This window comes from Salarias fasciatus, chromosome 6, assembly GCF_902148845.1.
Source record: "Salarias fasciatus chromosome 6, fSalaFa1.1, whole genome shotgun sequence".
NCBI lineage: Eukaryota > Metazoa > Chordata > Actinopteri > Blenniiformes > Blenniidae > Salarias > Salarias fasciatus.
The window spans coordinates 29,866,350-29,888,330 of NC_043750.1; the positions used below are offsets into that span (position 1 = coordinate 29,866,350).

The 21,981-nt window shown below is 47.3% G+C and overlaps 1 protein-coding gene across 1 annotated transcript; it reads left to right on the plus strand.

Annotated features, from left to right (window-relative positions):
• The first annotated feature begins 1,034 nt into the window (after positions 1-1,034).
• On the plus strand, positions 1,035-21,802 carry LOC115391084 (WD repeat-containing protein 17-like). The gene is made up of 32 exons (XM_030095187.1): positions 1,035-1,122; positions 3,449-3,577; positions 3,710-3,893; positions 3,962-4,192; positions 4,297-4,407; positions 4,690-4,830; positions 4,909-5,031; positions 5,375-5,562; positions 5,662-5,830; positions 5,953-6,044; positions 6,198-6,280; positions 6,424-6,510; positions 6,655-6,819; positions 7,347-7,462; positions 7,908-7,994; positions 8,081-8,230; positions 8,317-8,447; positions 8,577-8,702; positions 8,926-9,081; positions 9,351-9,415; positions 9,709-9,841; positions 9,943-10,031; positions 10,138-10,237; positions 10,320-10,459; positions 11,117-11,228; positions 11,617-11,758; positions 12,225-12,327; positions 12,426-12,527; positions 20,590-20,688; positions 20,811-20,875; positions 20,971-21,068; positions 21,374-21,802. Exons 2-32 carry the CDS (start codon positions 3,455-3,457, stop codon positions 21,491-21,493), a joined length of 3,831 nt encoding a protein of 1,276 aa, XP_029951047.1. The 5' UTR covers positions 1,035-1,122; positions 3,449-3,454; the 3' UTR covers positions 21,494-21,802.
• The last annotated feature ends 179 nt before the right edge of the window (positions 21,803-21,981 follow it).

Consider the following 21,981-nt stretch of genomic DNA (forward strand, 5'->3'; position numbering starts at 1 on the left):
CATACCTAAAGGAGCTCTACTACTATGTCAGAGGTTTAATATTATGGGTGTATCAAACAATAGTCAGTTTTGCAGTTTCTAACATTTCTGAAGTTAGTTCTTTATATTTGGAAACTAGATAACATGAAATGCATATATTAAAAAGAAAAGTTTAAATGATATTTAATTCACAGATCTACAGAGTGTGATGTCCAAAGGTGCAGGAAGTGGTCTGTAAAGGTTTCAGATGTTTTCAGAGAAGGTACAACAAGCTACAAGTTCCCAGGATGTGGTCTCCAGTTTTATGTAAATCGTGACTTGGCTAATGAGCATAACCAAATGGTGCAGAATAGAAAAATCTCTTCAGTTTTGAGTAAACTGGTGGAAGAATTGAAGAAGTGCTTTACATGTTTCTTGGAAGTAGACTTCAAAGTTACATAAGTGGATTACAAGGGAAATGTATGGTATTTCTGTTTTAAAGTGTCTTTGAGATGACCTTACTGTATTTGGAGTTACATCTATGAAACTGAATTAAACTGAACTGGAGTAGTCTACAACAGTACAGGAAGTGGTGTACAAGTTAAAGGGATTGGTCAAAACATTTTTCTTTCTTCAAACTTCATGTGAGATAATATTGCACCCGCAAAAAATAGTGTTAAAATGTTTATATCGAAAATTATATAAAAAAAAAAATGGGGGAAAAAAACAAAAAATGAACTACAAAATGACTTGGAACGATCCAAACGTTCCACCAATATAAAATAAATAGTCACTAAATCAAGCAGAGAATAATCATTTGGGAAAAGCTCCCAAGTTTGGTAATTGCTCGTAAGAGATGTTTCTGTGGAGGAATCGCTGCCTGTTGAGGTGAAGACGTGTTTTTTTGTGACGGCGGTGTGATAATAAGTCCTGCGGAGGCAGCAGATGGAGCTGTCTCTAATGTAGTCACACATCATGTTCCTACTGAGCGACAGTCCGCTCAGCCAATCACAGCTCGGCGTCCCTCCTCCTCTCCGCCAATCACAGCCTCCGTCACTGGCCTCCGCACGCAGCACGCAGCGCACGAGCGCCTTTCAGCACCGGGAGCTGTCCGCCCTGCACGAGCCTGTCCGCGGGGAGAGGCGACGCTCACATGAGCTGCAGGTGAGACTCCGACCGCCGGACACCGACCGCCCGGCGCCCCGGGCAGGTGAGCGCGAGCACGGAGCGGAATCACGGAGCCGACGGAGCGCAGGTGTGTCCGGAGCGCGAGCCCCGAAGAGCTCCGCGTGCACGCGGATTAGTGAAACCTGTTGATCCCAACAATATTAAATAAATATTGACAATAATAACATCGGGAATGGAGTCAAACAGTGTAGGGGGGCGCTTCATTTCTACACCCCCGTGCCTCAGTGGGCGGGTGAGACAGCTCCTCTTCATCACGTCCACAAAACGGCGACATGTGAATCGCACCGCATGTCACGCACGTTGAAGACCGCGCGACCCGATGCGACAGTGCATAGGCGTACACTGGCGACACGCGGGCTCGAACCAGCGACCTGTCTGTGTGGAGATTTCATGTTCTCCCAGAGCAGCGGTCCAGACACGGATGTTTGATTCAAGGCAGAAATTCAGTTTGAGGGCTGGAAGTGAAAAGAACCAGAGTTACAGACAGCTTTATTTAGTGGACCTTTGTAGGATGGATAACTTCACTGAAACTTAAAGACCTGATTGAAGTTATAGGAACAGGTTTCTCACTGTTATCAGCATCAGCATGGTTACAACAGCCACTGTCATCATCATCATCATCATCACCATCATCTCCATCACTAATCACTGTCATTTCTGTAATCACCATCATCACTGTCCTTCCAGTAGTGAAAATAATCACTATCCTCCATAGCATCACAGCTAACATCACCATCAGCCACAGTCAGCCTTATTATCACAGTCATCAATTGTGATCAGTCTCACCTTCATCAGATGCTCACACCTTCTCTGGATTCTCTGTGGGGCAGCTGTGAACGCCTCACAGGAACATTGTATTTTTTGTAGCTTCTTGATGTTTTCTCCACAACTGGCCAGGAAATAAAACAGCAAGTAGTTTCTACTGTAAGTTTAGGCAGCTCTGTGTGTGTTTGTGTATAAAGGGTTTCATTCTTTTTATTCTGCAGACAGAAACATATGTTGTCTTCATGAATCAGTGTTTCCGAGCCTTATTTATTTGAGCTGGTTCAGAGGAAAGCGTCCCCTCTCAGCTGAAGCCGTTCCTCTGTCAGAGCTCTCAGGTTTCTGTGGCAGCGCGTCATTAGTGTGTCCATGATCTCAGCTACAGAACAAATGTTTATGCAAATCAGCCCATTTGCACCTTACAGGACGAGCTAACAGGCTAACAGGAGCTTTGATGGCGACGGCCCGCTCCTTCTCCTCGGCCTCTCTGTGATCCAGGTGAAGAATCAGTCGTCAGGCTTCAGGAGCATCCAGAGGGAAACACGCGTTCCACTTCTCTCCTGTCTCTGATGCTGCGACATGAAATCAGTCATTCAGTTACCGTTACTGTAATCTCACTGATCTTCACATTGTTGTCTTACATAGAAACTAGATGACAGCTGTGGCGCGAGCACGTTCCATAACTTTTATGTCTTCATTACAGACATCTGCCACCATTAGCAATAAGTTAAACTAGCTCACATCGTGATTATAGAGCATCTTCCCCCTACTCTTTATCTTTTTATCTGCAGTGACTACCAGAGTTTGACTCCAGCATTGTTTGGAGAGCGAGGTAACTATACTCTTACTGAGTACTGGTACTGATCAACTGCAGCTCAGCGGCAGTCTGAACCAATCGCAGCACAGATTAATCCAATCCTTCCTGTAATCATCTTACGCCCAACCTGTGGATCCACCTGACCACGGTCGATGGCTTTGCTGTCTGCTGGAGGCGACACATCTGCTGATGTTTGATGGAGAGAGTAAGAGGAATAAGAACTACTGAGAATCAAGCCATAAACCGAGTCTGCAGGCTATAGGTGTTAGCATTCATGTTGAATCAGGTAGCCTCAAGACCCATTTCTGCTCTGTTTATGCACAGCAGGTGTGTTTTAAATGCCATGTGTAAGCCAAGCATCCAGTAGAGGGCAGTGCAGCCACAGGTCATCAGTGGTTTTACTCTGATACACATCTGTAAGCTCCTCCTAATGAATCTCATTACACAGTAATGAACACAGCAGTGGCGTCTGTATCAGAGGATTTAGTCTGGGGCATACGAAGACGGGCCTCTAGAGCTAATGCTAATTAGCCTTGATGCTAAAAGAGTGAAAAAAACTAAAAGGATAAACAATTCAGATGTATCAGTGATAAAGGTGCAAATTGAGGATTTGAGAAAGTTTTCTTTTTTCAGTGTGTTGACAAACATCATTACTGTTGTTCGCTTTGCAGAAAACAGAGAACACACACGGCTGTGATGAAAGTGTGTGTGTTTTGTGTGCAGGTGAGGATGGCCAGAGTTAAGCAGGTGGGCCTGTTGGCCGCAGGATGTCAGCCGTGGAACAAAGACGTGTGCGCTGCCAGCGGAGACCGATTTGCCTACTGTGCTACTCTGGCTATATACATCTACCAGGTCTGTGTGTGTGCGTGTGTGCCTGTGTGTTTGTGTGTGTGTGTGTGTGTTGGGAACATAATTGAACTTTCTTTCTCCCCTCCTCATCCTCCCTCTGGATGTCTTCCTGCTCCTCCTCTTCCTCCTCTGCAGTTGGACCAGCAGTACAATGAGTTTAAGCTGAGCTCCATCATGTCAGAGCATAAGAAGACCATCACGGCCTTCAGCTGGAGTCCAGATCACTGTGACCTGTTCGTTTCCGCCTCCGCAGACAACCTGCTCATCGTGTGGAACGTGGCTGAGAAGAAAGCCGTGGCCCGACTGGACAACACCAAAGGTGAGGGACGGGAGGAGAGCGGGAGGAGGACGTCAGGAGAGCGGGATTGTCACTGTGCGTCTCCTCAGGCGTTCCGGTGTCGGTCAGCTGGTGCTGGAACTCGGCCGATGGCGTGGCCTTCGTGTCCCAGCGGGGTCCGCTGTATCTGTGGGCGTTCCGCGGCCCGGACCCCGGCGTCACCGTGCACAAGGAGGCCCACTCCTTCCTGTCAGACATCTGCCTGTTCAGGTGGCATCCCACCAAGAAGGGGAAGCTGGTGTTCGGACACACGGACGGAAGCCTGTCCGTCTTCCAGCCGGGTAGGAACCCAGGAGTACTGACATGTGTAGCTAGCGTTTTGATGTGCCGGTGTGGTGGCGTGCTGTGGTCAGTCACCAACAGTCCGCCGGTCTTCTGTCTTCAGGCAGTAAGAGTCAGAAACACGTGCTGCGCCCCGAGTCGTTGGAGGGGACGGATGAAGAAGACCCCATCAGCGCTCTGGAGTGGGACCCTCTATCAACAGACTACCTGCTGGGTCAGCCACGCAAACACAGCAAACCAGGAAATAAGATGTTTCTCTGTGTATCCAGCTCATCAGTTAGAGTGAACCGAATGAACCGTCTTCCCAGACATGAAAAACTGTTGTCTCTGCTACTCCACCGCTTCTAGCACTGATGATTTATCTCATTACTGTCATGAAATGAGTTTCAGTTGCAGTCACTGCTATGCGAGCAAAATTACCAAAAGAACACACTGAGGTACTAAAGTAACTAGTTACTTTGACAGTAGTAACTGTAACTTTATGTCTTTCTGGCAGTGTCTAACCTCCATAACGGGATCCGGCTGGTGGACAGCGAAGCGCTGGCTTGTATCACGTCCTTCTGCTTCCCCTCCGCTGCAGCTTCAGTCCAGTGTTTGGCCTGGGTCCCTTCAGCACCGGGCATGTTCATCACCGGAGGTACACTCATTCATCACTGAGGTAAACACACGTTCTCATGCTCATTCATTCTGTGTGTGTGTGTGTGTGTGTTTACAGACTCACAAGTCGGGGTTTTGAGGGTTTGGAACGTGTCTCGCTCGACTCCGTTGGACAGTTTCAAATTGAAGAAAACGGGGTTTCACGCTCTGCACGTCCTCAACTCACCTCTCGCCAAGAAAGGTAGGTGGAGGAGAGGAGGATGAGTAGATGAGGAGCCAAGTGGAGGATGAGGCGAAAAGGGAGAGAAATAAGTCATTATTGATGAGGTTTGAGAAAACTGAAGATGAAGATTGAGCCTTAAAGAACAAAAACACTTAAAACTCAACAGCCAAGTTCATGTAAATCATTCAGTTCAATTAAATTACATTGGTACTTTGCAGATTTCTGTGCTTTGAGAATAGACTAAATCGGTGAGAGAGGGATGACTGGGTGTGCAGCAGGAGGGTCAGACCAGCGTTCCACAGGAAGACCTGTTCCTCTGAGTCCAGACCCTGCAGCTCTGACATGTGCTCTGTCTCTGAAGCACAGACTTCCATCTCTCCCAGTAAAAGCCAACACACCAGCTCCACCAGCGAGGCCGTCCCTCCTCCAACGCTGTCCCAGAACCGCTCCTTCTCCCTGCCGCCGGGCCACGCCGTCTGCTGCTTCATGGACGGGGGCGTCGGCCTCTACGACATGGGCGCCAAGAAGTGGGACTTCCTGCGAGACCTGGTGAGATCAGACTGAGACAGACGACACGTGAAATGATAGAGGAATACATTTTCTCATTCCGGGTCTGTGTGTGTGTTTGTGTGTGTGTGTGTGTTTCAGGGTCATGTAGAAACCATTTTTGACTGTAAATTTAAGCCGGATGATCCAAACTTGCTCGCCACGGCCAGCTTTGATGGCACGATCAAAATCTGGGACACCAACACACTCACAGCTGTTTACACATCGCCCGGCAACGAGGGAGTGGTTTATTCTTTGTCCTGGGCTCCAGGTATGATCACCTTAAATACATACACACACACACACACACACACACACACACACACACACACACACACACACACACTCGTGTTGAGGGGGTTGACTCGGGTGTTTTGGCGTTTTTTTCTGAAGGAGATCTGAACTGTATCGCCGGGGCGACGTCTCGGAACGGAGCGTTTATCTGGGATGTGAGGAAGGGGAAAATCATCACCCGCTTTAACGAGGTGACTCCGACCTGTAGTTATTCCCACAACACTCGCATTCATTCTCATGTCACGTCCTTTAGAATTGGTCACAAATGTGCTGCGACTGAGAGTTTCTGGATAGCTTCATGTGTAACATGCAGACTGTGCTCCTCCATGTTTTTCTGCCTCCAGCACGGTAAGAACGGGATCTTCTGCATCTCCTGGAGCCACAAGGACTCCAAGAGGATCGCCACCTGCAGTGGAGATGGATTCTGGTAGGACGGCTGTGAGCCCCGGTGACGGTGTTTTTGTTCTGTCTGTGCCGTCTCACTCGTGTGTGTGTGTGTGTGTGTGTGTGTGTGTGTGTGTGTGTGTGTGTGTGTGTGTGTGTGTGTGTATGTTGTGTTTCTGAGCGCAGCATCATCCGAACCATCGATGGTAAAATCCTCCACAAGTACAAACACCCTGCCGCTGTGTTCGGGTGCGACTGGAGCCAAAACAACAAGTAAGGAGCCCACACAGTCAAACACACTCTCTCTCACACACACACACACACACACACACACACACACACACGCACTCACAGCCAGGCTCAAAGCCTAACTGCAGGGGCAGAACTGTGTGTTTTAAGTGTTTCCTGACTCTGCAGGGACATGATTGCCACCGGCTGTGAGGATAAGAACGTGCGGGTCTACTACCTGGCCACCAGCTCGGACCAGCCTCTGAAGGTCTTCACCGGACACCTGGCCAAAGTATTCCATGTCCGCTGGTCTCCGCTCAGAGAGGGAATCCTGTGCTCCGGGTCCGACGACGGGTGAGCGTGGCGATTTTCAGCCAACCTACAAACATTACAAACATCAACTTTTTTATTTCAGAGTGAGCAGCGAAAACACTGTGAACCCTCCATTGTTTCTGTATATCTACTCAGACACTTGAAGATTTATAATCTAAAATTTTAAAAGATAGATTGTGAACTTTCCAGCACCCTCCCCGGTGTCCTCGCCCCCATCTAAAGCTCTCCCCTCCAGGTGGACCATGCACCGCATATTTTGGTTTTCAGGGCTCATTGATGAAAAATAATGAATTAAATTGTAGTTAATATTATTCACTCACTATGAGACATTGTTTGATTAATTCTCTGCTGTTTATGATGAACTAGTTTTATAAAAAATGAACAACTTAAAGCTGATATGAATGGTGAAAAGAAACATGAATAACATGGAGAACAGATTCACACAGAACACAGGAGAGACAGCAGCCTGTTCATCCGTGTGTGTGTGTGTGTGTGTGTGTGTGTGTGTGTGTGTGTGTGTGTGTGTGTGTGTGTGTGTGCGCGCGCAGAACTGTCCGTATCTGGGACTACACGCAGGATGCCTGTATCAACGTGCTGAGTGGTCACACAGCTCCTGTCAGAGGTCTGATGTGGAACACAGAGGTCCCGTATCTACTCATCTCAGGTAAAAACACACGTCTACTGACAATTCACAGCACTTTAGCCTGTACTGACCAGTCTCTGTTTCTGCACACACTCTCATGTTACACACACTCACACACCTTCTGCTATCAGTAGAACAGCTCAGAGGAATTCTGTGGCCTCCTGACAGTAAAACAAGTAAAACAGCAAAGTTCTATAGTTTATATATAATAAGTTGTATAGTTATTACTACTTGTTCGCAGTCAAATGAGTAAGTTTAACTGATGGTTTAACTGTTAAACCTCTCACTTTGTATCAGCGGTGGGGCAGTGAGTCACTCTAACTGCATTTAGTCTGAGAGATCAGGTGATATGATGTGACTCACTGCTGCCACCCAGTGGACAGAAGGGTCATTACAACAACCACACAGGTTGAACTTTTGACATACTAAAACAGCATTAAAAAACTGTGTGTCTGAACTTGCACAGGTTCTTGGGACTATACGATCCGTGTGTGGGACACCAGAGACGGCACATGTTTGGACACAGTGTTCGACCACGGAGCCGACGTTTACGGTGAGACACGCGGATAGTGTTCGTGTATCTCTTGACATGTGTGTCTATCATGTGTGTTTGATGTGTGTGTGTGTGTGTGTGTGTAGGTCTGACGTGCCACCCTCAGCGTCCGTTCACCATGGCGAGCTGCAGCAGAGACAGCACGGTGCGTTTGTGGTCTCTGACGCCGCTCATCTCGCCACTGCTGCTCAACGTGCTGACGGAGCAGCCGTGGGAGAAGGTCATCGGGAACACAGGTGAGGTTCGCTTCCTCTTCCTGTCCCCCGCCGCTTTCCCGTTCCGCCGCATCCTGTCCTGGTCTGACCGCCGCGTCACTCTGCAGACATGGCGATGGTTCCCGGCTCGCCGCCGCTGCTCTGTGGGAAAGTTTCCCGAGACGTGAAGCAGGAGCTGGACAAGCTGAGTCTGGACGTCCGCGGGAAGAAGCTGCGCTGGTTCTCCGAGTGCTTCTCAGTAAGAACCCAGTGACTGCAGTCCAACAAGTAATCTAACGAGTAATCCATGTTACTACATAAATACACAAATGAACTTGTGTGTGTTTGTTTGTGTGTGTGCGTGTGTGTGTGTGTGTGTTCCTCCCAGCCTCCAGGCGGCAGCAGTAATCTGTGGGATTTGGTTTCCGTGATTAACGGTCAGGACGACTCGCTGCTGCCCAACAGCTACAGCAAAGGAGTGATGCATATGAAGCACCTGCTCAAGTTCAAGACTGTGAGTCCCGACAGCCACACAGCTGCTGCACAACTAGTGCCACAAAACTACTGCGCACACACAAAACTGCCACACAAACACAATACAGAGAGGCGCAGAGCGACTGTCAGGGATGAAGCACATTCTCTGACTCTGATTTAGTTTCTCTGTGCAGAACAGTGTATCTGTGTGGGTGTGTGTGTGGGGTGCGACTAACACTGCTGCTGATGTGTGTGTGCTTCAGTCTGAAGCTCAGGAGCTGACCATCGTCAAGATGTCCAAGTTTGGAGGGGGAATCGGAGCGCCGAGCAAAGAGGAGCAGCTGAAGGAAGCAGCAGATATTCACCTGAGACTGGGACAGATCCAGCGCTACTGTGAGCTGATGGTGGAGCTGGGGCAGGTGTGTGTGTGTGTGTGTGTGTGTGTGTGTGTGTGTGTGTGTGTGCTTTCTTTCAATAATCCAGAAGAGTTTTAGCTTCACAGCTAGCTCTTTGTCTTAATGAAGTGTTCGTTCAGACAGCTTACAGCAGGCTAAAGGTCAGTGTGTTGTATCTGCAGCTTGTTTCTGACTGTGCTGACCAGTGAAACCACCGCTGATTATGACTTCCAGTACGTGTGTGACCGAAGTTTGACCGCCGCCTGGCTTCTGTGTGACTTGTGTGTTTCCAGTGGGAGAAGGCTCTGTCTGTGGCTCCTGGAGTCTCCATGAAATACTGGAAGAAACTCATGCAGAGGTAAACCTGTCCTCTCACCACTCTTCTCACGTCACCAGTAACTGTAGCCAAATACTCCACCCAGTTAAAGACAACCTCTGTCACATTACGTTTGGAAAAAATAAGCAAAATAAGAGAAATGCAATAATTTGATATTTCATTCCAAACTATTTTTAAATAATTTGATAACAAAACACCAACACACCTTTCAAAAAAGACATGTGAACAGGTATAAATTACTGTGTGTGTGTGTGTGTGTGTGTGTGTGTGTGTGTGTGTGTGTGTGTGTGTGTGTGTGTGTGTGTGTGTTGTAGGAGAGCTGACCAGCTCATGGCGGAGGACAATGACGATGCCATCCCTTACTGCGTTGCCACCGGAGACATTAAGAAGCTGGTGGCGTTCTTCACAGGGCGGGGTCAGCTGCTGGAGGCGGTGCTGATCGCTCAGGTATGAGGAGGGGGCAGGTGGAGTGGATGTAGAGGGTGGGCGGCGGGAACGTCACTAATAAAACAACAGTTAAAACAATAACAGAGAATTCCAACTTTCAGGGAGCGGTTGAAGGCAACATTCGTGCTCCTCTGACCTCCTCCGTCAACCACACGATGAACGACGTGGACAACAGACAACAGTACCAAAGGTAATGAGGCTCCTCCTCCGGCAAACAGGAGTTTAATCAAATAGTAACAGAGCTTCTCTTTGCTAGCAAGAATAGCGCTTAATCTAACCAGTGACTCCTCCTGCAGCCTCCTGCGGTCGGTCTGTAAGGAGCTGGCTGAGTGGTACTTTCAGGATGGATGTTCAGTTCTGGCGGCGTGCTGCCACCTCGCCGTGGACGATGTGCAGGTACCATTATCAGTGTGTCACCATCAGCTGTGTGTAGGTAGGGAGCGGTCAGGCTGTACTGTGTGTGTGTGTGTGTCTACAGCTCGCCATGTCCAGTCTGATCCGAGGGAACGAGCTGGAGCTGGCCGCCTGTGTGGGCATCGTCCTCGGTGAAGCAGCCAATCAGAGCACGGCTTACTGCTTGGAACTGCTGGCCCGGAAATACATGACGACGGCAACGTGGTAGGAACACACCCTCACATGTTGGAGTCAGGTTCTATGTAGGTTCTGTGGTTCAATTTCTGTTTTGTGTGTGTGTGTGCGTATACATGCCTGCGTGTGTGTGTGTGTGTTGAGAGTGGGAGATCGGTTATTGCAAATCAACCTGCATATTTTTTAATCATCTATTTCATTACAGAAAGCTGGATTTAGGTGATTGGTTGCTATTGTTTCTTGAATGTTGTCTGATTGCACTGTTTGCGGGAGCCTGTTTTACTGCTTGTTTATTCGGAGCAGTTGTGTGCTTATGATAAATTTTCTTATTATACAAATAGGAGTTTTATGGTTTTATCACGAGTTTCTACAGAGATTGAGACTTGGGCTGGGTTTTATTGAGTTGAACAGGTTTCACCGGAATCAGTGAGTGAGATCTGGAGAGCGGACTGCAGCCCCGCCGGAGGCAGCGTGAGGGACGGTGTTGCGGTAATTCTGTTCCGGAGACGTAACGCATCCGGTGTGAACCCGGCATTAGAGCTCTCACACCTGCTTGGTTCAGGACGCACAGGCGATCCTGCAGATGGACTGAACACACACTGAAGGGCCGTAGTGTGAAAGCACACCAGCAGAGGGCGCACCAATTCAGGCTCCACAAGTCTAAACTGTGTGTTGTGTTGTGTTCAGGGAGCTGTCAGCCAACCTGCTGCAGATGATTCCTGATAATCATGTTTTGTTGGCCAAGCTGTGTGCGTTTTATCCAGGAAGTGCTGCTGAAGTCAACCAGCTGCACCAGCGGGTGAGTACCCTGCCAGGCAGCCGGGGGATAAAAAACTTCCTTCTTCTGCACCATTTTTATTGACTAGTGAAGTGAAAAATAAACATCAAATAAAACATATCACAACCAAAATGAATTCGGTTGAAGTAGGAGAACCCAAAATGAGTTGTAGACGTGTTCTAAGTGAGCAGCAGAGCCGAGATTCAAACTAGATCCTTCTCTATTTACCACACTGAGCTGCTCCTGTCTCGCTCTGTTCTCACTGTCTCCTGGTTTCCATTTGACCTCATTTTCATTGGACCCGTTGTGTGTGTGTGTGTGTGTGTGTGTGTGTGTGTGTGTGTGTGTGTGTGTGTGTGTGTGTGTGTGTGTGTGTGTGTGTGTGTGTGTGTGTGTGTGTTCTCCTCAGTGTGAGCTTCCCTCTCTGGAGGACTGTGGTTCTTTAGCTGAAGCGGCTCTCAGCGACGGTGATCTGTTTGCTGCCGTGAAGTTCCACCTGCTGAGCTCTAAGCCGGAACACGCTCTGCACATCGGGATCCAGCATGTCAAAGGTACCCACCGCTGGGCAGGAGGGCGGGAAGACAAGGGGGTAGAGGGGCAGGAGGGCTGGCAAAGTGCATGGGATCTTGTTGTGGTGGGTCTTGCAGGCCCCATGTCAATGTCTGATCCTTATGAATCAATCACAGCAGAGCTGAAGAGAAATAACCGAACACAGACGAAACAGCTGTGCTGCTTTCTGAGATGTATGTGATTGTTTCTACTGACAGCCTGTGGATGTTTGAGCACCTACTGAGTGCTGCTGACTGAACTCTGAGCAGTCTGGTCAGAAGTCATCTGTAGTGTATTTTTTCAGTGAATCACACAGTGGACTCAGTGAACGTCCGCTGGAGCTGAAGTCACACAGAATTTGATCAGCAGGAGTTATGAAACGTGTTCGTAATCGTAGATACTACAAACTTTTTACATTACATGTGTGCTCCTGGCTCAGTGACTGAGTTTGTGATGTCCGCCTCACAGAGCAGCTGGCTGGTTCTGATTGGACGGTAGACGGCGTTCACCAAATCCTTGACCTGATGAGCTACATCCGAACTGACCGGCTCACCACCGCCTCCTTCACAGAGTACGAGCCACTGAACGTTTCCTCCTGACACCATATACCACAAACCAACTGTACTATATTCATCTACTGTGTGTGTGTTCATCTGTGTGTGTGCGTAGAGTCCGCAGTGAGCTCTTGATCCTGTGCGGTTACATCGGAGGGCTGCTGGCCATCAGAAGACAATACTCCAGCATCGTGCCTGCGCTCTATGAATACACGAGGTAGATACAGCTGTGGTTAAACTACGTGAAAACCCTCCATTCATAAAACAGCTGCTCGGCATCACACTCTTCCAAAACCAGAACCCTTCTCTGGAATCAGCCTCAGCTCCGCCCCCCTCTCCCATCAGCCAATCACTCTGCTGCACAGCAGCGCGTCAGCACGGGACACTGAACTATATGAACTCACTCTATTCATGAATGCATTCACTATGTACTGAACAATTGGCAGTGGCACCAGATAAGCTCCTCCCACACTCCCGTCCTGCTGGGACCCCACAGCTGTTCAGTTGGGATGCCCGACTAAACTATTGACAACATCAAACACAAAACCAACAGGGAATTTATAACAGTTTATTTACACAGTGTATAAAATTCCAAATCAGAGGCGTGTGTGTGTGAGAATAAACTATGAAAAGCTATTCTACTAGAATCATTCGACAGGCTTGGCCTGCACTGACCAGCAGCAGCATGGTTGCTAAGCAACCAGTGACAGTGTGACATCAAAGTGACATCACCAGTGACATCAAAGTGACTGAACCTGACACATCAAAGCCACATTTCAGAGCTGAGGGTACCAGCTGCCATTAACTCACAGACGCACTTAGAACTCAGAAGAGCGGGTAGAACCTTCGACTGGATTGAGGCATTTTTATCTCATTGAAGTTTAATTTTTAGGAGACTTTGTTCAAAATATCTGAAAGCATGCCATCATCTTTGGGAACAACAAACCCAGACAGAGACTCACTGGTGAGCCTTCCCGGGCACGTGGAAGAACCCTGGGAACCGAAACCTTATGAAGAGGACTGTCTGGAACTGCAGAATTCCATCACCACAATTATAAAAGAAGATATGACACCGAGGAGCATTTCCATCGAGCCCACTTCTTGCATGGAAGCAGAAGTAGCGGAAATGGCAGTGGGGGCAGCGGAAGTGATTGAAACAGAAGTGGCCGAAACAGAAGTGGTCAAAACTGAAGTGGCCGAAGCGGAAATGGTCAAAACAGGAGTGGATGAAAGAGAAGTGACCGAAACGGAAGTGGTTAAAACTGAAGTGGCTGAAACGGAAGTGGTCAAAACAGGAGTGGCCGAAACGGAAGTGGTCAAAACAGGAGTGGCTGAAACGGAAGTGACCAAAGCGGAAGTGGTCAAAACTGAAGTGGCCGAAGCGGATATGGTCAAAACAGGAGTGGATGAAATAGAAGTGACCGAAACGGAAGTGGTCAAAACAGGAGTGGATGAAACGGATATGGTCAAAACAGAAGTGGCCGAACCGGATATGGTCGAAACAGAAGTGGTCGAAACAGAAGTGGTCGAAACAAAAGTTGCCGAAACGGAAACAGACATTGCAACAACATGGACAACCAATGCAGTAATGGCAGCGGGGTCGGCAGCAACAGCAGTAGTAGCCACAGCAGTTGCAGTGGCGGCAGTAGTGGGAGTGATAACAGTTGCATCAGCAGCAGTAGTAGTAGGAATTGCTGCAGTCGCAGCAGTAGTAGGGGCAGTAGTAGCATTTGGGGTAGCTATAGTCACAGCAGTAGTAGCGGCATCAGTATCATATGAATGTGCAAAGCTTTGCCGCAGGATAAGATCCAAAATGTCATCCAAATGAAGTCTGATTGACTTCTGGAGACACCATGTTGTGAGACACGCACGGAGTGGAGCTCCCCGGGAAATCGGCAGTGTCTTGCAGTTTGTATAATTATTTGTTGTTTTAATTGAAAGGGGGTGAACCCGAATCCCCAAATACAAAAATGAGCATATCCAGAAATACTAGCAATGCAAGGAAACAGCAGAAAGAGCAAGAAGCAGTGAAAGGAAAAAAGGGGATTCCATTTTCCCCAAATGGGACGAGTGGCGAGGGCACAGTCGGGGTGTGTGTGTGTGTGTGTGTGTGTGTGTGTGTGTGTGTGTGTGTGGGGAGGGGGGAGGGGGGGGGAAGGGGGAGATTAAGCAGAGGTGGCAAAAGTACCAATTCTTTACTTGAGTGGAAGTAAAAGTATCTGTGTAAAAAATTACTTCAGTAAACATGAAAGTACTGGTCCACTCAAGTAAAACTAAAAAGTCCAGGCCCTGAAATGTACTCAAAAGTATTATGAAAAGTAAAAAGTATTTTTATTGCCCGCTTCACTACAAAGTTAGAAACCATTTCTACATTGTATCAATATTGACTTATGAAACTTAGATGGACCTGGTTTCTAAACTGTAGTGTCAAAAATCATGCTCATAGACCTAACTATCACGATGCAAGGTGGAAGGACCCACGCGAAGGCAGCCAGGTGGAGTTCAAAAGGTCTTTTGACACACCAGGAGAGCGGGGCTTATAAAATCAGGACCAGAGCGCCCCCACATGGCCGCAGAGGCACAGGGGGTGACAGTACCCACCTCCTAATGTGCGCCTCCTGGCGCACAACGAGGCAACCCTCCCGGGCAGAGGAGGGGGGCAGACGGGACGGGAGCAGAAACCAGACTCGGACGGGGGCAAAGGGACGGGACGGAACTGCACCTAGCAGAAACGGGAACTGGAACAGGGGAACAGAACTGCACCACGGCAGCAAACAGGAACAGGACGGGCAGCTTCGCCGGCACACGATCCGGGGGCGAGCTTCTTTCGCCGGCGGGGGGCCATAGGCAGACAATCCGGGGCGGGTGGAGCACCGCCACCGACAGGCTGAAGACTTACTGCCTGCTGGGTCCAGAGATGGTCGGCTCCTTCTGTCACGATCCAAGGTGGAAGGACCCACGCGCAGGCAGCCAGGCGGAGTTCAAAAGGTCTTTTATTGCCACGAACACAGGATACCGGAACACAAGGCATGCAGAGCTGAGGTGCAGGCAGGGACCACAAAGCACGCAGACAGATCCACAAGGAGCCGACAACACACACCAGGAGAGCGGGGCTTATAAAGAGGGCAGGATAGGTGCAGCACATTAGGGAGTTAACGAGACAGGAGACCAGACAGGAGAACAAGATAGATAGATAGATAAACAGATAGATAGATAGATAGATAGATAGATAGATGGATAGACAGATAGATAGATAGATAGATAGATAGATAGATAGATAGATAGATAGATAGATAGATAGATGGAGAAACAGATAGATAGATAGATAGATAGATAGATAGATAAATACTTCATTAATCCCAAAGGAAATTGTGTAGTCTGTTGCTCACATTCATAAATCCAGAAATAGAAAAAAAGTTAAAAAGTACAGTTAAAAAGACAAAAAGCAACAGCCATAATAAATAAACAAATAAATAAATACATAAATCCAACATTAAATAGTCAAGTGGTACTTCCTTTGCCCAGAGACCACAGGATTTAGGGGGTGGCTCTGATTGGACATGATCGCCCTGATCTTAGAGAGCGTCCTCTGCTCCACCACCTTTTCCACAGAGTCCAGGCCGAGTCCAACCACAGAGCCAGCTTTCCTTATGAGCCTGTTCAGCCTTAAGGCCTCAGTATACTCCCCCGTCGCCGCGACGGCGTTCCTACGACGTCGACGTCGTAGCCCTACGACGGGCTACGCCGGGGCTTGATGTGCGCCTCCCGAAAAAAGTGACTTCGCGTCGAGGCGACGCGTGGTGACGTGAACGTCGAGGGCTGTGATTGGTCCGCTTTCGCGTTGTTTATAGAATAAAGTAGAACTCACACGGAATGCTTTTCTGATCCGAACAGTGCTTCAGGAAAAATTTAGATCCAAAATTGAGCGGCGCACATCCCTATACTTTTAGCAGTGTTAGCACTGTTAGCAGACGGGGCTATGTGTATAGCCGCTCCGAAAACGGCTTTAATCGTCCAAAAGCTCATTAGTTTCACCAATATTTCATCATGGTCTGCTCAGACCACTCCTCCACCACAGCCCGGTGTCGCCAAATATGTCATATATGCAGATATATGTTTGGTAAATGCACGCGTGTCGAGATACGTACGTCTAGAAATCTATGGCTACAGATCTATGTCTAGGTAAAGCCGGAGCTACGGAAACCGCATTGTTGTTGTGACTGCTAGCGGCTTGGCAGAGGAGGGTGTTCCCTTGACGGCGAAGCAAGACATGTTCAGTAGCGGCGTAGGGTTGCCGGCGTAGGAACACCATGGCGGCGACGGGGGAGCATACTGAGGCCTTTAGGGTGTCCCTTTTCTTGGCATTGCCCCCCAGCACACAACAGCATAAAAAAGAACACTCGATACAATAGAGTGTTAGAACATGTACAGTAGCTTAGAACAGACTCAGCATCAGCATCCGACCGGCCTGCAGTCACTCAGCTCCCACAGATGATTTTTCTTGGGAACTGGAACGATGCAGGAAGTTTTCCACACAGAAGGAACTCTCCCCTGCTGCAGACTCAGGTTATAGACCTGCTGTAGAGGTTCCCCCAACTCAGCAGCACAGGTCCTCAAGAGCCTCGGGCAGACCTGGTCCGGACCCGGGGCCTTCCTTGGATGGAGACGTCGCAGCTCAGTTGTCACCTGGACCGTAGTGATGAGAGTTGAGGTGGGAGTGGTGTTCGAGAGCGAGGGTGAGAGAGATGCACATAGAGGAGAAGCAGGATGGTGATGATCAGGATGGCATGAGGAAGGCTGTAAGAGTGAGCAGGTGGTTGGTGGGGAACTGAAGCGGTTAAAAAAGGTGTTCAGCTCCTCAGCTCTCTGTATGTCCATACAGCCAGCATTGTTCTTACTGCTGCAGCCTGTAATGGTTTTCATACCATTCCAGACCTCCCGCATGTTGTTATCACTCAGCTTCCTCTCAAGCTTCTTGTTGTAAGCCTCCTTAGCCTCCTTCAAGCAGGCTTTCACTTCTCTCTGCACCTCCTTCATCCTCTCACTATTTTTCCTCCCAAACACCCTCTTCTTTGTGTTTAGAATTGTCTTCACTTCAGATGTTATCCACGGCTTGTTGTTGGCAAAGCACTTCACAGTCTTCACGAGAAGCAGGCAGGTGACCAGGCAGGAGAACATGAGGGCAGACAAACACAAAATCAGGACCCGAGCGCCCCCACATGGCCACAGGGGCACAGGGCGTGACAAACTCTTCAACTTGTTTTTTAATAGTAGCCTACATCAATGCAACACTGTACATGTTTATACATTAATGTATTTGCTTTAATTTTTTTTTTTTTATCAAAATGAAATAAGATTAACATAAAATGCAATGATTTGCTGTGTAATTCAAACAGTGCCAGTCGTGGCACGTATCCTCCCGCATTGTCCTGGCGAGTTCACGAGGCGTTCACGGACAGTTGGCGCATAGTTCACGGCACGGTCGCGATATTTTGTCGTGCCTAAAATTTTGAACATTTCAAAATTCTCGTCCCGACATGACACGCAGTCACGACGGGTTTACGCACACTTCACACCACTTTACGAGTGGTTTGCGACTGTTTGCGACTCGATTCGTGCCAATGCGTGCCACAGAATTGTTCAAGCGTAAAATGGAAACTAGCATAAATGTGACTGACTGGCGGGAAGGCAGTAGGGTTGCCAACTCCCAATGATTGAAATAAGGGATGCCTCTCGCGGGCAGCTGAAAAAAATTGGGTTTTGGGGGGGTCAAAAATACATATATAACAGCATTTTGCCACAGTTACACCTACTATAGACTATAAAAACACATTAGGTTACTGCATTACACCTACAGTAACAAGATCATAATAACTCATGATCAGTTTGTATTTGAGGCACACAGTGAGACAGTTATCACTCAAGTATCATTCATTATCATGGACAACAGCTCTCAGCCACTGCACCGGACGGTAGAGGAGCTCAGCAGCTCCTTCAGTGGCGACTGAGACCCTCAGTGCAGGAAGGAGCTACCACAGGTCTCTCATCCCCACCGCTGTCAGACTGTACAATTCTACTGTGTAGAATATGTGCAATAATCCTGGACATTATAGTATCCTGCACCCCCCCTTTAAGAAATTCAGCGACACTTTATCATCCATTCACTCTGCTGTATCCATTCACTCCGCTAAAACATATTGTACATATTATATATCATACTGTATGATTATATATTGCATATTGTATTGTATTGTATATATTGTATATATTATATATTTCCTGTCATATGTTTAAGATTCAGGTTGGACATACAGTTAGATCTTCATTGTCTTTAGGCTTCTATTATCAGTCCTAGTATGATTTGCACTGTTATTTGTTAATTATTGCACCATTCATTACTTTTGCACCCCGCTGTGGGTTCTATGAGCCTATACACCTGGAGATTTCTCCACTGTGAGATTTATAAAGTCTTCTACTCTATTGTATTCTATATTTATTGCTCAGTGTGCAAAATAATATTAAACAGCTGCTGTTTCTTCTGGACTTTAACATATTCTTTTTTTATTTTCAACTAAAAAACTGCAAGATCAAAACTGAAAAACCTTATGAACCAAAAAACCAACAAGGTGCAGAATCTAAACTGAAAACACACCACAGTCTGCAGCAGCAGACACAAATCAATGAAATAAACAAAACATACCCGATATGGAAACGGCACAAACTTACATGTCTATGAACGCACACACAAGCGGCAGATCAAGAGATAAAAATAAAAACTTGAACTTGAACGAACAGACAGAGAAACCGGATCAAACTCCACACAGCGACACCGTCAGTATTCTTCTTCTGACCCAAACGGAGCAGCTCTACAGTGAGTTTCTTCTTCACTCCGCTTGGTGCGCTACTGCTCTGGTTTTAGCGCCCCTGGTGGCTGGGCCCTCGAATTACATGCCATGTCATGTCCGGGGCTCCGTAGCCTTCAGAACACACAGAGAGGAAAAAATGCGTTTTGCTTTTTACTCATGCGGCCAAACAACGTCCTGTACGGGACACGCCTCTTTTGACTCAAATACACGGGACAGTTGGCAACCCTAGAAGGCAGCCATGTCATGCGTGTCTTTCAAAGTTTTAGTGGTACCCTGAAACCAGTTTTCACCACAGCAAAAAATAAATATATAAATAAATAAATAAATTAGTGCTGGGTAATGATTAAATGTCTTAATCGCGATTAATCGCATAATTTTTCTGCGATTAATCATGACTAATCACATTACTCGCAAAATACAATAATGAATTCAAAAGTACTCTGTAATGCATCCTGCCCCTTGCCGGGACAGGGATTTTGTTTTGTTTTTTTTATTTTTTTTTTTTGCAAAAATTCGGTAAGACATCAAATATGATTTATAATAACTTTAAATACCAGGTCTTTACCAAGATCCCCCCCCAAAATAATAAATAAATTCAGTAACGCCGAATTGTGCCTCATACTTACCTTTATTAAGCCAAATTGTGTGTTGAAGGGAAATGTACTTTATTTTGCGTGTTTTCAGCGCCTGAAGATTGCCCAGCGGGCAGAAACGTCGAGCCGGCAAAACACGCGATTTAGTTTCACTTTCATTTTTGCCATATATGCGCTCCTTATTTCAATTTGTGCCTACAGTGCCTCATACCAGCCTTTTCCCCGTGATTTTTCTGATAATTCGGTCGAGGTTAATATGGCAAAAAATGAGGAATGGACCGTGTTTCACCGCTAAAAGCGCCGCGGCTGCTTTTTTGACGCTCAGCTGGAGCGCCGTGTGAGTGTGTGTTTGTGTGTGAGTGTGTGTGTGTGTGTGTGTGTGTGTGTGGGGGGGGGGGGGGGGGGGGGGGGGGGGGAGGTGAACGCCTGATCAAATGTTTGCCGGCGTTATGGAAGCATTGTGTATATTTAAAGAAGTAACGAGCTTTTGGGAAAATGTAAGGAGTAGAAAGTGCCAATATTCGGATTCAAAATGTAGGGAGTAAAAGTAAAAAGTTGTCGGAATAATAAATACTTCTAAAAATAAAAAGTACCTGAAATTTTTACTTAAGTGCAGTAACGAAGTATTTGCACTTCGTTACTTGCCATCACTGCAGACCAGTGACTGGCAGGGGGCAGATTGACACGTGGTTCTCTGTTCAGTCTGGCCAGATTGCATCATTTAGTGTGATGAGACTAAATTTGTCTTTACTTCCACTTTTTTGTGTAATTTTCACGTGAACTGGTTTTTTTATGGTTTTTTCCTCTCTCTGTGTTTCAGTCAGTTGCTGAAGAGGCGGGAGGTGTCCGTTCCTCTGAAGATCGAGCAGCTCTCTGTGGAGCTGGATGCCTGGAGGGCGTGCACGCAGACCAGCAACATGTAGGACACAGCTTTAAAAACCTTTCTCCTTTTCAGCTTTGACAGAATATCGACTCAAATTATTTCACAAGGAAAGAATGTTAATTCAAGAATGTGTGTGTGTGTGCATGTGTGTCCTGCAGACCTCCATCAGACAGTCAGAGAGATGAGTTCAGCCGCCTGCAGAAGAGAATCCAGCCAACAAATGGTAAAATATCTCCAACCAGCAGGTGGCAGCAAAGCGTCAGTCTGTGAAAGTCTGCTCAGCTCACACTTCTGACATTTTCTGATTTCCTCTCTCAGATGTGTTTGTTCTCCACGGCGTCGACTACGTAACCGGCTCCAACCTGCCAAGTCACTCTGATCTGCAGCTGTCCTGCTTCACCGGGCAAAGGATACAGGTGTGTGTGTGTGTGTGTGTGTGTGTGTGTGTGTGTGTGTGTGTGTGTGTGTGTGTGTGTGTGTGTGTGTGTGTGTATGTGTTCTCCATAATCAACAGTCAGAGTTTGAAACCATGAAGCAAAGCAGACTGTGGGTGAAGATGCTGTGACTTCCTGATCATCTCATTCACATTCTTGTATATTTTCTTGAAAGTCATAAAAGTTCCGCAAAACAAGAATAGAGACGTTTGAGAATAAAGCCGTCGTGTTTCAGCCAGGTTCCGCTCATCCTGCTCCACTGTTCCTATGTGTGTGTTCATCCTCAGGGTCCAGTGTTCCTGCTGGAGGACAGTAAATCTGCCATCTCTCTCAACGATGCACTAATGTGGGCTAAAGTCAACCCCTTCTCGCCTCTGGGAACGGGACTCCGCATCAACCCCTTCTAACCCGGGAGGAAGACGGCTGTGCGTTGTCTTCACTCCAAACCTCTGTGGCCATCTGAGTTTCCCACCATAGCTTTTGTAGCTTTTGATATTGGCTTAGCGTAGCGTGTTACGTGATGAGAATGTAGCTAACAAATTCATTCGTCATCATGAAAGGTGGGACACCTGCTGAGTTTCTCAAAGTATGAGCATGTATATACACACAGGAAACAAACTGTAAAAAAAAACAAAAAAAACAAACTCGGAAATAAAATTTAAAAAAATCTACAGCATACCCAGGTGAGACTCCACTCTTTTAAGATCATAGAAATATGTTCAGTCTACAGCACAAAAACAACGGCTAAGGTTGTTTTTGTGCTGGAAGATACTTTATAATCTGGATGTGATTTATTGTTGAAAGAGACAGATTTATGAACTAATAACTGAAGAATGAACAAAGAATAAAAACCAAAACAGCTGAGATGTAAACAGTGTTTGTGAGAAACCCCTCA

What these genes read in the sequence shown, in the direction of transcription:
- LOC115391084 (XM_030095187.1), top strand. Translation starts at nt 3,455, where the DNA reads ATGGCCAGAGTTAAGCAGGTGGGCCTGTTGGCCGCAGGATGTCAGCCG. An exon ending in GAAGGTCATCGGGAACACAG is followed by an intron (nt 8,231 to 8,316) that starts GTGAGGTTCGCT and finishes GTCACTCTGCAG; the next exon opens with ACATGGCGATGGTTCCCGGC. An exon ending in TGCACGCAGACCAGCAACAT is followed by an intron (nt 20,689 to 20,810) that starts GTAGGACACAGC and finishes TGTGTCCTGCAG; the next exon opens with ACCTCCATCAGACAGTCAGA.